The sequence below is a fragment of the Humulus lupulus genome, chromosome 8, assembly GCF_963169125.1.
Source record: "Humulus lupulus chromosome 8, drHumLupu1.1, whole genome shotgun sequence".
NCBI lineage: Eukaryota > Viridiplantae > Streptophyta > Magnoliopsida > Rosales > Cannabaceae > Humulus > Humulus lupulus.
Window position 1 is genome coordinate 9,078,521 of NC_084800.1, and position 14,394 is coordinate 9,092,914.

General features: G+C 29.5%; 1 protein-coding gene across 1 annotated transcript; it reads right to left on the reverse strand.

Annotated features, from left to right (window-relative positions):
• Nucleotides 1–9,612: 9,612 nt before the first annotated feature.
• LOC133794478 (putative hydrolase C777.06c) lies at nucleotides 9,613–13,652 on the reverse strand. The gene is made up of 12 exons (XM_062231714.1): nucleotides 13,328–13,652; nucleotides 12,241–12,368; nucleotides 12,000–12,112; nucleotides 11,884–11,925; nucleotides 11,496–11,551; nucleotides 11,264–11,340; nucleotides 10,980–11,099; nucleotides 10,507–10,583; nucleotides 10,334–10,397; nucleotides 10,130–10,180; nucleotides 10,012–10,060; nucleotides 9,613–9,805 (listed from the first exon to the last, which is right to left on the reverse strand). Exons 1-12 carry the CDS (start codon nucleotides 13,506–13,508, stop codon nucleotides 9,687–9,689), a joined length of 1,077 nt encoding a protein of 358 aa, XP_062087698.1. The 5' UTR covers nucleotides 13,509–13,652; the 3' UTR covers nucleotides 9,613–9,686.
• Between the last annotated feature and the right edge of the window lie 742 nt (nucleotides 13,653–14,394).

Genomic DNA, 14,394 nt, shown 5'->3' on the forward strand with positions numbered 1-14,394 from the left:
GATTGCAGTTGCCAAATCTTGGGCTCCGCTCTCATATCCCGAACACTATTGGCCTCTCACCTCCCCAAGGATCATGCATGAATATCTGAGAAGAGAAAAGAGAGATGAGAATCTACGACTTTTAGATAGAAGTAGAGGAAGTGTAAGGATAACGTTGCTCGTGTATAAAAGTTAAGCTTTTATACGACCAGCAGTATCCTACGTAAACACTAAAAACATGCGAACAGTTCGGAAAACGGATCAAAAAGTGGAAGTGAAAATTTTTTCCAAGAAAACTTTTCGACTCCGAAAAAAGGCGGGAAAAACCCAGTTTTTCCGAAAACCATAAAATCGAATTTTTACTTCGATTTTGGGCCTAAAAACAATATTCATGTTTCCCACATTGATTTGTAAGCCTCACCTAATATTTTTTACTGCCTAAAGTGCCTATTCTATCATGTTTTCTCAAGAACACTCAAAACCAACACCAGAAAACTCGTAAAATTCATTTTAGATTGTATAACATAGACAATGGGTTCAAAATCTTACTTAGGTTGTAGATTGCAAAGGAGTCACGAGTGTTGTTGCTCAAGGCTGATCGAACACGTCTCAGATCACCGAAGTTTTTTGGGTTTCTCTTGAGAGTTTTTCTAAGTTCTTGAGAGAGAGAAGGATTTGGTAAAAAGTAAAAAGTGGGAAAAGTGGCTTATTTATACTGATCGTGGTGCAGTTAAAGAGGTAATGATAGAGGTAAGTTTTCGATGCATGGGAAATCGTGTTAGCCGTCGAAATATTTTTGGGAAACTGTAACAGTCATGATTGCTTACTTTTTCGAAAATGTGCTGACAGATGTGACAGGTCAGACGAAAAGCTGGCCGAGTAAGTTTATTATATGCTGGTCGCAGTAAAATAAACTTGTGGGGCAAATGTTTACCCAAAAAAGATTAACCGGATGACGTGGCAAAATTAATATGCACGTGGGATACACATGATTATTTAAGTGAGTACATTCTGTTCAACCATCGACCAGAGGAGAATTCACTCAGCAGAAGACATATTTTATGGGCAACCAGTTGGTCGCAGTACTATTTCAGATATCTTCTATAGATATGTAATCTCACATTTATGTAATCATTGTGATTTCCATTATTATTTAGATACGCTTGTATTAAATGTAATTAAGGCTCATCGGCCCATGATGAACTCCTTGAGCCTATAAATAAGATTCAAATGGCTTAATAGAGGGGACTTGTTTTTTTGGACTCTTAGACTTTTGATCTTGAGAGACTGAGGGAGAATTATAGTGTTTTTATCTACTAAACTTGTATTCATCTCCAAGCTTGTGAAACTCGTGAACTCTAGTTCATTGATCACATGTTTTGGAGTTCTACATTAATAAGAACACTAAGTAGATGTAGGTTATTACCATTACTTGGGGTCGAACCACTCTAAATCTTTTTGTCATTTTATTTTTTTGGCTTGAGAATTCATCTTATTATTGTCGTTCTATTTGACTCCGTGTCGTTTGCCAAATCAAGGGTCAATAGACATATATAATATGATAATCTTTTTAAATATAAATGATAATTTTTTTTAATAAAAATAAAAATGATGTATTATATATTATTATTATAATGATATTTTATAACATTTAAATTTATATTGATAAAGTATTAAATATCGAGTCTTATATTAAATATTATTATAATAATAATATTTTATAATATTTAAATTCATATTAATATAATTACTAAATAAATTACGATAATAATATTTTATAACATTTAAATTTAAATTTATATTAATATAATTACTATATATTTAGTTTTATATTAAATATTATAATAATAATAATATTTTATAATATTTAAATTTATATTAATATAATTGATAAACAACTATTTTTAAATTAGTTTTAAATATATATTTCATTAAATATTTAGAAGATTTCGTTAAAATTAACTAAACAAATCGTTAAAATCAATAATTTTCACTATTTATATATTTTTTATATAGAAGAAATAATTATGCTTCGTGTAATATCCCTAATCTCTTTCTCCAACAAATTATTTGTTTAATTAGCTGCTAATTATAATAGTTTTATTAATTAATGATCGATATTGTCTTTAGATTTATATATATCCTTTCTAGCCACTGACAAATGATATTCGTGGGAACCATAGTAATTAAAGAAATATCGATACTTTTAAACACTAATTAGATTACACACTCACACAATCTTTCTCAAGATGGAGGAATATTCATCAGTTTTTAGGTAATGGCCAATTATATTTTTTTTAGCTTCAAAAACAGAAAGGAATACTCTCGTTTTTTGCTAACATATTCGTGCCGTACCAACTAGTTCTTAACTATACGCCGTAATTAATTTATATATAAGCTGAATGTTTTAATCTATTTTTTGTTTTATATTAACACAAGTATAAAACAGAATGTTACACCGTTTTTGGTAAATTATTAAAGAAAATTCAAAAATTGATGACATGCTTGCTATAATTCAATGTGCTTCATTATTTATAATTTCTCTACGTACTGAATTACATAGACGATCTTATGGCCCATGCTATATACATCCGCTATATGTATATAAATCTATGTTTATATATATTTATAGGACAATTTTTTTATAGGGGCTTCACTTTAAGCCCTACCAGTGAAGCTCTCAGTGTTCTCGACCTGTGAACAGTTTTCAACGCGATTTTTTTTATGACCGTGTATATTGTAACTATTTAGAGCATCCTGCAAATTATCAGAAAATTCCAAATAGTTTATGTTGACGCGGTTCTTCGGCAACAAATAATTATATGAATAAGGAGAGGGATTAGTGCTAAATAATGAACCGTAATAGATGAATGATCTCAAAGGAAAAATATAACTCGAATACTTTTTTTAGGTGGTTCAAATGTTAAAATCATTCTAGTCCACCAGCCAATATTATTGATATCTCTCTGATATTCTTTACAGGGTATTTCTTTACAAATTAGAAGCCAACCCTTTGCAACTCCCAAGGTCTCCATATTTATAGGGAGAGGGCACCTGGGTGTTGGCAAAGGAGGTCATCCCGTGACCTTCTTACCCATCATGTCACTTCTGTGATATTTATGATTAATTCCTAAAACTTGACAATAAAGTGTGGTCTAATCAATAGGTAAGGGGGATAATGGGCCGCATGGCCCAACCCAGTCGTGGGTGCCTGAACACGCACGTTTATGCTGCGTGTCCTAGAATTCAGGAATGGAGTAGACACATGATGTCTGATATATGCACGTTTATATTGCGTGGTTGACTTTATAAAAGGCCAGAGGTGTCATCTCAAGCTCGTATCCCGAGCTTGATATAGTCTCAGCCCGTGGTGTCCACACTACTGACCTGACGCCTTAGTAATCTCACTAAACCTTTGGTTACCTCGAGCTAAAGAGGTAGAGCCTTGTAACAGCAGCTCCGGGTAGGTGTCTTCCACGTGGCTGATATAATTATGCAATTTCTCAGCTCGCTAATAACCCATGGATATTTAGGGCGTACAGTTTACAGTACCGAAAAATAGGTTCAAACATGTTGCTTTCCACGCGCATAAAAAAAATTAGTCACGCGTGTAACAATATGTTTGAACTTAGTTTTCGGTACTGTAAACTATTCAGAATTTTATCAAAATTTTCAAGATACTTTAAATAGCTACAATATACACGGTCATAAAAAAAATCGCGCCGAAAACTTCGAGAACACTGAAAACTCCATCAATAGGGCTTAAAATGAAATCTCTATAGGAAAATTCACTTATATTTGTATATATGTACTATAATAATATATAGATGAATAAGACAGAAGACATTTTTTTTAAATGTCCATTTTGTCCTAACTTTTTTTATTCTTTTCCCTATTATTGTTTAATATAATATTATTTTTTGCTAAGATTAATTTAATAATTTTATATATTTTTTGTTTTATTTGTTTTGCCATTTTGTTCTATACGTGTCTCAAAATAAATAATTGTAAAAAATATTTTATTATTTAATTTTGTCATATTAATAATAAAATTTAGAGTTTAAGTATCTCTCAATACTATTTTTTTTTCTAATAAAATATTAGTAAGAAAAATTTATTTATTAATGTCATAATTTAAAAAATGTTATTACATTCAAAAAACTATATAAAAATGTATATTAAACTTAACTTTACTCAAAATGATTGAAATAATATTATATTACTTTCATATTAATTATATAAACAAATAATTAACCTAAATTTTCTTAACAAGACAAAATAAAATATCTCTTCATTATGAAAATGTTTTTATATTCTATAATAAAAAATATTTTATATTTATAATAATTATTATTTAAGATAAATAATTTTTTCCTCATATTTTTTTTAATAACAAAAATTATGTTTGTTTTTACTATATGAGTTGCGTGATACCTTCAAACTAGTATTTATATATGAGTAATGATAGGTCTTCAAAATATTATATCAATTTTATACTATTTTATAAAATAGTATATAAATTTAATTAGTGAAATAAAAATGTTATATTGCACTTATTATTACTCATTGTATATATGAATAGCTTCTTCTATTTGATAGTTACTAATCAATAGAAGGGAACATATATTATATATTTTATTTATATTGACGGTGTCCAAGAGGCGGCCAAGGCTACCTGGTCAAAGCTCTCGCCTAACTAGCCAGCAAACTTTTTTTTTATTTATTTTTTATTTTAAAAAAATGGTCTTTGCTCTCTGCGTGCACATATGTATGAAATTATATTTATGTATATACACTCATACAATACATATGAAACTTACGCCTACCAAGTGGATTATAAATTTCAATTATTATATACATATATGACTATATATATAAAAGTAGAAAAATATTGCATATATATTATATAAGGCCACTAAACCACCATCTCCCAAAGCTAGTAATCGACTCACTTTTACTAATTGAAAATACATAATTATTAATCATAGGAAAAAATTAATGTAATATAAGAATTAATTTATTGTAATCAACTAACACAGAGAGATAATTAATTGTTCTTGTCAAACATGCTACTCCACTAGTTCAGTTTTCGATTTGTTGATCGGAAAATGACTATATATATACAAATATCTATACATATATTTTTTTAGCTTTTAATTAACATACAACCAACATGACCATGTATATATAGTAATGAATAATCTAATTAGTAAACGAAAAGAAAAGGTGTAATTTAATACTAACAAACCAATAATCAATATTTATATATATAAAAATACACACTATAGTCTGTGAATAGATGATACGTACGTACCTTGTTCCATCTAATGAAAAATAAATACACAAATATTGTAAGCTAGGATTCAAGTCCAAACAGAAACAAATTTTGATTAATTCCAAACTTTTGGAACCATTAATTACATTCCTTAAAAGAACTTTTATATTGATACAACTTATTAGTTAATTAATTATAGTTTTTTTTAACAAGATTCTATATATAAACAGTATATCTCTTACAAGTTGTGAGTTACTACAAGTAATGAATAGTACAAAGCCGATGTCGACTGACTTATTTTCTTTTTGTACCTTTTTTTTTCTTTCTAACTGGTTTGTGTGCTAGCTACATCATACATAAATAAATAAAGCAATTCTGGTGGGAATGGGTTTTTGTCTTGTTTGCAAAATTTGTACTCCAAATTAATCCACACACACACTTTCATATACTTTTTTTTATTATTATTATTCTTTCTAAAATTTAAAATAAATAAATAAAGTGAGCTACATGTATAGCAGCTAGGGGCTAGATCTCTGAAATCACAATAATTTTGATAAGTAAGAATCACACCACCGATATTTCGATTGATTTGTCTGTATATTCAATCATATATGTCTTCCATTGGTGTTTTTCTTCTACTTTTCTATATTGTCATTTCAAACAATAGTATATATGTATATATACATATAAACACAGTGAGTATATATATTTGTACTATTAACTGATATATCAACAAAATGTTATTTATGTAACATCTTACGACATAATGAATAATGATATATATAGCTTAGCATTATCAATATAGATTATTCAAAATTGTTATAGAAAATGTGAAGATAAAAAGAAAGTGTATGGGTATATTCAATAATTTATAAGAATATGAGTTATTCAATTTATTACTAATTGATTTTGAGATAGAACTCTATGCCTCTTATCATGCACTCTATTCTACTTCTTAACAACTTTCCACATAACAATTTATAAAAGTATGAGTTACTCCACTCATTATTAATTTGTTTTAAAATAAAACCTTATACTTCTTACCGTTTCCTCTATTCTATTCTTACAATTTATAAACATTTGAACTCAAGATCATGAATAAATTATGTGGTATTATAAAATACATATATATTGCTGTATGTTAACTGAAATTCATTTATCATAAACATTATTATAAAGTTGAAAAAACATAAATTTATGTATCATGTTCATACCACTCTGAATTTCTCTCTGTTAATTTCTTGATACCGATCCAATTTTTTTCAACGATCAACTCATCAATTATCTGATAAGTGACTCATCAATAAAGCAAAAACACATACATACATACATACATTATTTACGATCAATTTAGGTGGGCTACGGTCTCATCATTTGTCTGTGAACATTCCCATTCATATATTTGACTTGAGTTTCTTCTAGCGTTGTCTAGCTAATATTTGATTGAACCCACACATTTACACATGTATAAACATTTTTTTGGCAATTAATTCTTGAACCAATTGATGACACATTGTGTAAAATTAATATGTATATATATATGAAAATATATATATCGGTCAGAGAGAGAGAATCTAATATATATCTAGTCATAGTCATAATACCATATGGTGTGTGCACCTAGCTACCCAACAAAAAAAAACGTACAAAATCTTTGCACCACTATTCATTCAAAAATAATATAAATGTATATGTATATAATTTAGTAGATATATATTTATATTATCGTAAATTGGGGAAATAAAAGAGAATAATAAAATTATTATTATTATTAATATTGTGTGCACTCCATGCACTGTGTCACTGGGAGGTCACGAGAAGGTATGTGAAAAAGCATTTGGTCCCACCAAAAATAATTGAGAAATCACATGTCTCCGTTTATTCATAAAATAGAAGACAAATAATATAACTAAATATAGATATTGTAGAAACCAAAAGAAGAAATTATTTTATCGATCCATAGTCAATATTTCACATCATTAATTATTAGACAATTTTATTTTTAGCTTCTTATAGCTTCCAATTTCTTATATAATCTGTAGGGCTTGTAACGAGAAAGTAGGAATAAAATTTAAAATTAGCTAAAAATCTTTATTGTATAATTAAATAATAACTCAATATAGATATTATAGAAACCAAAGGAAATTTTTTTTTTTTAAATGAAAAAAAAATTCAAATCATTAATTACTTGACAATTTAATTTTGAACTTCTTATAGCTTCGACTATCTTATATAGCCCCTCAAAAAAAAAAATCTTATATAATCTGTAGGGCTTGTAACGAGAAAGTAGGAAGAAAAATTAATATTAGTAAAAAATAAAATATATTGTATAGTAAAATAATCTTTTGTCTTATTAGTCATTTTATTAAATACTAACTAAATTGAAAAAAAAAAGGTTTCTTCCAACCAAATATAAATAAACTAATATAATATAAGAGATTAATTAAGAAAGATAAAGGGACTATAAACTTGGCATAATATTGTATTGATTGTCGTTAGTTACCGTGGTCTGCTTTCACCAACCCGTGAAAGGGACGGGTCGGGCCCGTCCTCGACCCGACAATTTACACGTGTTAGGTGGCCATAGGATAGAGTCAGCAGAGATCTTCTCTAATGGTAAATGTAAGTATTGTGCAATATTTGTCACAAAAATCAATATTTGATATATTTAATATAATTTTTAACATTATGTTCTAATATATCATTATAAAAATAATGCAAAAATAAAATTTTCATTAATAATTATTTGATATTTATTGAAAATATATAAAAAAAGTAATAATTTTATTTTATATTTTAATGCTAATGGATAAAAATAATACTAAAATAATAAAAGTAAATAAAAAATAATTTTTACGAAAATAGGAATTCATTTTTTACTTAATATATGTATATTTTTTTTCAAATAAATTTTTTTTTGAGATTGTTAAATAACAGTCGAAATATATATATAAAGCAACAGAATTATTATAGTATTTTTTTTTACTATTCAAAAAGAGAGGGTGGTTATTGGATCATTGACCTATGTGAATAGGATAGACCCTATTATTTAATTTATTTTAGATTTCTTCTATATAAGGTAAAAAAAAAAGGAAAATATTTATGGTGATGCAAAATATGCATCATGCTATATTGTGTACCAAATTTATCACAATTTTTAGTATGTGACAAATTTGACACAGCTTTTGGTACACTATTAAAGCAAATATTTTCTGAAGTGAACTATATTTTTGGAATGGATCACCAAATTGTCATAACAATTGATAGTGACAATGGTTAAAACTCAAAAGCCAAGGAAAGGAGAGACTAGACGAGAGGAAAGAAAGAAGATAAAATTTGTTGTAATTGTAATAGTCAGAATTTTGGGCAGCAAAATTCCCTTTTGACACACATTATTTCAATATTTGCATGCCCCTCCCCACTTCCCGCTTCACTTCACTCACTTTCCCCCCATAACCTTGCCTTGCCTTGCTCACCCTCATAATCTTAACCCTGTGGCCCCATCTACACAATTGGACAATGACCCCTCTCTTCCTCATTACCATAAAATAAAATCAAACTAAGACTCTCCATTTTATAAATATCAAGCTTTGTTTTGTTTGTTGTTTGAATGAATCAAGATGAGTATATATTAGTTCTAACTCCAATGTTGGATCATGGAAACTCACTCATAAATTTATGGATAGCAATTTTACATTGTTTTCAACCTTATAATCTTCAATAAATAATGTGGTCACGCGTTCAATAATAACCCATATTGTGAAAGAAGTTGTTTTGTTCCCAAGCAGAGAAGCATAAGCACGAGCTCACACTCTTTATTATTTTCTTTCCTTCATGCCCATGCTGCTACCAGATTCCACTCTTGAGACAATGCTGACCTCTTGAAAACCCAAAAGTTGATGAATTTTTATTTTCTTTTTGGCCTAAGGGAATCTTCTCAAATTTCAAAAGAGCAGTCCTTTGATGATTTCACATTCAGTTTCAACTCAAAAATCATTGATGGGGACAAGGCCAAACTGTCAAGTTTCATTTTGAGTAAGTAAAACTTGTCTTTTATAAATTTTATATTTTTGTTTCTCACCTTTTATAAGAAAAAAACATATAAATAAAAACTTATATTGAGAAGAATTTCTGTCAAGATTCAGTTAAACAGTGCCTACTCGTGTACTCCACTGTTGTTCTGATTTTGTGTGTAAAAATATAAATGGAAAAGTAATGAAAGAAAGATTCTTTGGGTAATTAATTGAAAGCACGTCTTATTTCCCAGGAAAAATCAATAGTCAAGTGAAATTGGATGATGTACCAAAGAGTACAAATAATAAAACTTATTTTCTTGTTTATTATTTTTTTAAAACCAATAAAACCCAGGAACGATCAGTTGACAAATGTGGTTCACAAGACATTTTCCTTAATAATGAGATTGATTCAAAATCTAGAGAGTTATAGGTACCCGAAGCCCATCATAGCTCAGTTGTACATCAAGACCCTCTGTCTCCATCAACTCCATAAGATAGTTATTTACCTTCTCATGGTCCATTAGATGCATCATACCTTTACAAGTGCAAAAATCAAGAAGAATAAAAATAATATTTTATTAATTTTTCAATAATAACAGTAACCTTATTGTTCCATGCTCTAACGTAACTATACATGTCACATGAGTTAAAATTGATAAACTTGTGAAAGTAAATTGAAGGTGGAGATCAAAGAAACTAATAAATAAACCCAGCAAACCATGAAAGGAAGTTGAAACATACCGGTGAACAGAGTTCTTTTCGGTTGAATTTTTCGCACTTCCTCTAAGGCCTGGACAAGATCAAATTGACATTAATATTCACTCAGAAAGTTTTATTGCTGGGATAAATTAGTTTTTACCTTTGGAAGTCCAAAATGTGTTGCTGATGACCGATCCGGCCTTAAGGCATCCTGAGGAAATGATTGGATATATCAGCAAGGCGAAAAATGTATGCTTGTATGCATTTTGAAATAATTTTGAATTAAAAACTTCTTTAGAAGAGTATGATTGTTCATAAAAGTTTGAGAGAAAGAAAGTGGTTGGATGAATTTGTAGGGAGGCACCATAATCAGGATTTCACAATCCTTGAGAAGTGGATAAGTCTCTTCAGGTATTTCACTAACATCGCTGCAGAAGTGAATCACATTAGCTTGGGAATCCAAATAAAATTTCGAAGCATTCCAGGTACAAGGATTGCAATTCTTTTATAAATTTGTGTGGCACGATGAAGCATTACCTAATGTAACAAATATTACCAAAACGAAAACCAAGGGAGCGGTAACCAGGACCATGCCACACGGGTAAAGGGGTAATCTGAAACAGAAGATTTCAACAAAATAATAACTTCTTATTGACATCAGAACATATAGAACGCATGAAAACTGAATTAGAAAAATAGCCAAAGCTGGCCAGACTAATGAAAAACCAAAAAAAAAGTATCAGAGTTGTAAATCAGTTCCACCAAGGCACCAACACTGAATTGATTTACTGAATTCCAGTACATATATTATGTCTGGCTTCTCTTTGTTCCCTCAAACTTTCTTTTGGTCTTCCTAAGAACATTCACTATCTTTAATTTCGGTTTTCAGAATTCACAGAATATTACATTACGAGAGCAGTATTGTTAAGATAAAGGTTGATTTATTTTATTTTTTAAATGAAGATACTTCAAAAGATAATATAATTAGGGCTGAAAATTTGAAGTCTGACCTTTAATCCGTGAACCGTGAATGGATTTTCATCTATGATGTTGAATTGCAAGTCTGAAACAGCAGCCCCAGGAGTGATTACGCTTATGTCAACTAAATAATAATGAGTCTTTTTCATTACCTGCAATTATTTAAATATACTTTAAGAGAAAAGTTTTGAACAAACAAAGGCGAAATAATCATGATTGATAATTGTATTGCTAACTTAGTAATAAACTTGACCAATAAAAAGGATTTCTATGCTATAGTTCTTGCAAGAAAGTAATTAAAAAACAAAGAATGGACCTCAAAATCACGCTTGGCCACATAAATTGGAACAGATGGCTGGACATTGTTTGTCCAATCACGTAGGTCATCAAGACCTGGATACAAATAAGTGAAAGGGTCGGGCTTCCAAATTTTAAATATGACAGGAAAATCATAGAGAGTGAAAGAAAGAGAGGAGTTTTTTTTAGCATTAGCACTAATCTATTAGTTATCTCAAGAATAAACATAAGAGAGCAATCAAGCCAGAGACCTCCGATTGCATCAGCATGAGAATGAGTAATTATAACCGCATCAATTGTTCTTAGCCTGACAAAAATAAAACTAGTTACTAGAAGGAACATACTAGACAGGATGAAAAAACATAAAGAATCTGCAGGAGAAGCACTGGCCAATTGGATAGTCTAACAACACAAAGTAATCAGAGATCCTAAAACATTGAAACGGACAGCTAAATGGTAGTTTCGCTATTTGTGCAGTGCGAACTTGAAATTTTATCAATGTGACCACTACACAGAATTTGTGACCCTCACATAGCAAGTGTAACCAGCAGAAAATTACAATATTAAATTAGAAGCGCCCTGAGCCCTTAAAATGCAATAATGATATAAAATACTAAACAAAACAAGTTAATAACTGACCCATAGGCAGGAAACCATCGAAGAGCACTGTGGTAGAAGAATCTGCATAACAGAAACTAATTGGTGAACAACTCTCACAACATTGCATAATGAACAGAACCAATACAGATACTTACTTTCCAGCATCTATAAGGATGTTACTTTTTCCAGATGTTGTAGGATAACAAATGAGGATGCTTGTGTTAAGTCTCCTATTTTTATTACCTGGTTCTGCGGCTTTTGAGCAAACCTATAAAATTAAAAACCATGACATTGTCTGAATAATCAAAATTTTATTTTGTAAGAAATCTCAGCAATCAATTTCAACTTGCAGACAGTAGGCAAAAGTACATAGGCACAAAGGTTTAGCTTTCATACCTCACATGTCTTCAGAGGGTTAGTCAAGCAGCTCACACGAGGAATGCCTTCACTTGTTCCTGTACCCATAAATATGATCTCTGATTGGTCCCCATGTAACTCCGCACCAGAAACCCCCCTTGCATTATCTGCAACGCATGAGTCATCAAGTCATAAACAACTGCATAAAGAATCTGCATATGGGGGAAACCACCAACATTTGCTTTTCTAGTAATCAAATCACCAGAATTCTCTGCATGTTTCCTCATTAATGATATATGCTTTTGTCATGAATAGTCAGCATAATTATGTATTTTTCCCTCCAAATTTTTGCTATTTCACTTAGTCACATTTGCAATGGGAGCAACCATAAAAACAAAAGTCTACAAAAAGACCTCTGAGTCTAGTGATTGCATATGAATAGCTGATGAAAGAGAATTCATTGTAGCATTAGCAACAAGTTTAGCTTCTTAAACAACAAAAAACACCAGCATTCAACCCTGAATCAATTCATGGAAAATCCTAACTAATTACAAACCTCCCATGTCTATGCCATAGTTGCGTAAACGAGTCGAGAAATAGAAAAGGCCAGGTTTCCATAATATAATTAAGAAGAATGGTCTACTTATAAACAGCAGACTGATAAACTCAAGAAACTATTTGATTATGTAGAACACCCACAAACCAATGAAACCTCCTTAGGTAAAAAGTTTGGATTTTGACGTTTTTATCTGATCAAAGGAATACGTACGAAAGCATATGAGAGAAATAGCAGGACCAAGATAAATATAGCATAATTAAGACGTACAGTCTATTAAGAAACAACATAATGCTAATGACTAAAACCCCCCATTTCATGATATATAACATCCATATGCCAAGGAATCACCCCAAAATAAATTGAAGTTCTACTAGATGAATTCTATACTAATGTGAAAGCATACATAGATAAATAATACAACCCATCAAGCTATAATTTACCTGAAACGGCATAATGCCAAAACAGATATTAAAAAACCGATAATTATGTAGAACAACCGCGAAATAAATGTATTTTAAACAAATTCTAAAGCGGATATATATTTATGTATTGAATTTAGAGGCTTACCAGATCGAAGACAAGCATGAAGAAACCGTCTAAAGGGAGATGAGCCAGTCTTAGGAAGTGAAATTGAAGAGGTGGGGAGTGGAATTTGGCGTGTGTAAGGGGCAAAATAGGTTAGAGAATAAGGGCGAAGTGTGCCCAGATACTGAACCATCGACAAAGCTGGCAAAATTTTTACAAGCATATGAATGAGAGAATGATTTTACTTTTAGATATGAAAAAAGCAAAACAAAAAGGAGCTTTGGCTATGGAGTTCGTTGGAAAGTGAAAATGGACCGTTAATTTCAGAAGGCCAACCCAGAGCAACAAACCCAACAAGACAACAAATAGTCAGAACACAAAAGATGGAGCAATACGGCGCAGTTTGTTGCCTTGGTGCAAATTAACGACTTGTCGTTTATACTAACTGGATAAAACTAGGGTTAGTGTATAATTATGTAATTTCCTCGCACTTAACATATTTATATAGTGTACAAAATAATATATTTTTGAAGAAAAATATATATATTCTTCCAAAAATTGATAACCTTGCTATATTTTTGTATTTCCAAAATTTTCTAACAAAAACTGATATATTTAAGGCTTACTAGATACAAACAACGTGCAATATGCACGTTTACATAGTTTTATTTATAGAATTTATTAATTATTTTTATTAAATTTATATTAATGTCATATAAATTTTGAAATAAGTATCATATTTTAATTAAATAATTTATTTATTATTGTTTAAGTTTATGTTTGTTCTATTTTTGAATTTGGGACTAACAGCAAGAGATTATATATTATATGTTTAATGTAATATTAAATATTATACGTGAATTTTAAATTTAAGTTTCTTGCTAGTTTTTTTTTTAAAAGTAATTTATTGTTAATTGACAATAGATTATATTATATGTTTAATATGATGTTATTCTAATAAGTGAGTTTAAGTTTAATTAAATTTAATTTAAGTTATAAAACGTATGATTTTATTATTTTTAAATAATTATTAAGATAAATATCTCAAAAATATTATATTTTAATTTGTTCAATTATTTATTATTTTTAAATAATTATTATTGTAAAAT

Coding starts and splice junctions, on each gene's coding strand:
- LOC133794478 (XM_062231714.1), bottom strand. CDS start 13,508: ATGCTTGTAAAAATTTTGCCAGCTTTGTCGATGGTTCAGTATCTGGGC. Junction 12,113..12,240: donor ACCCTCTGAAGACATGTGAG/GTATGAAAGCTA, acceptor TTAATTTTATAG/GTTTGCTCAAAAGCCGCAGA. Junction 11,341..11,495: donor TCATGCTGATGCAATCGGAG/GTCTCTGGCTTG, acceptor ATTTGTATCCAG/GTCTTGATGACCTACGTGAT.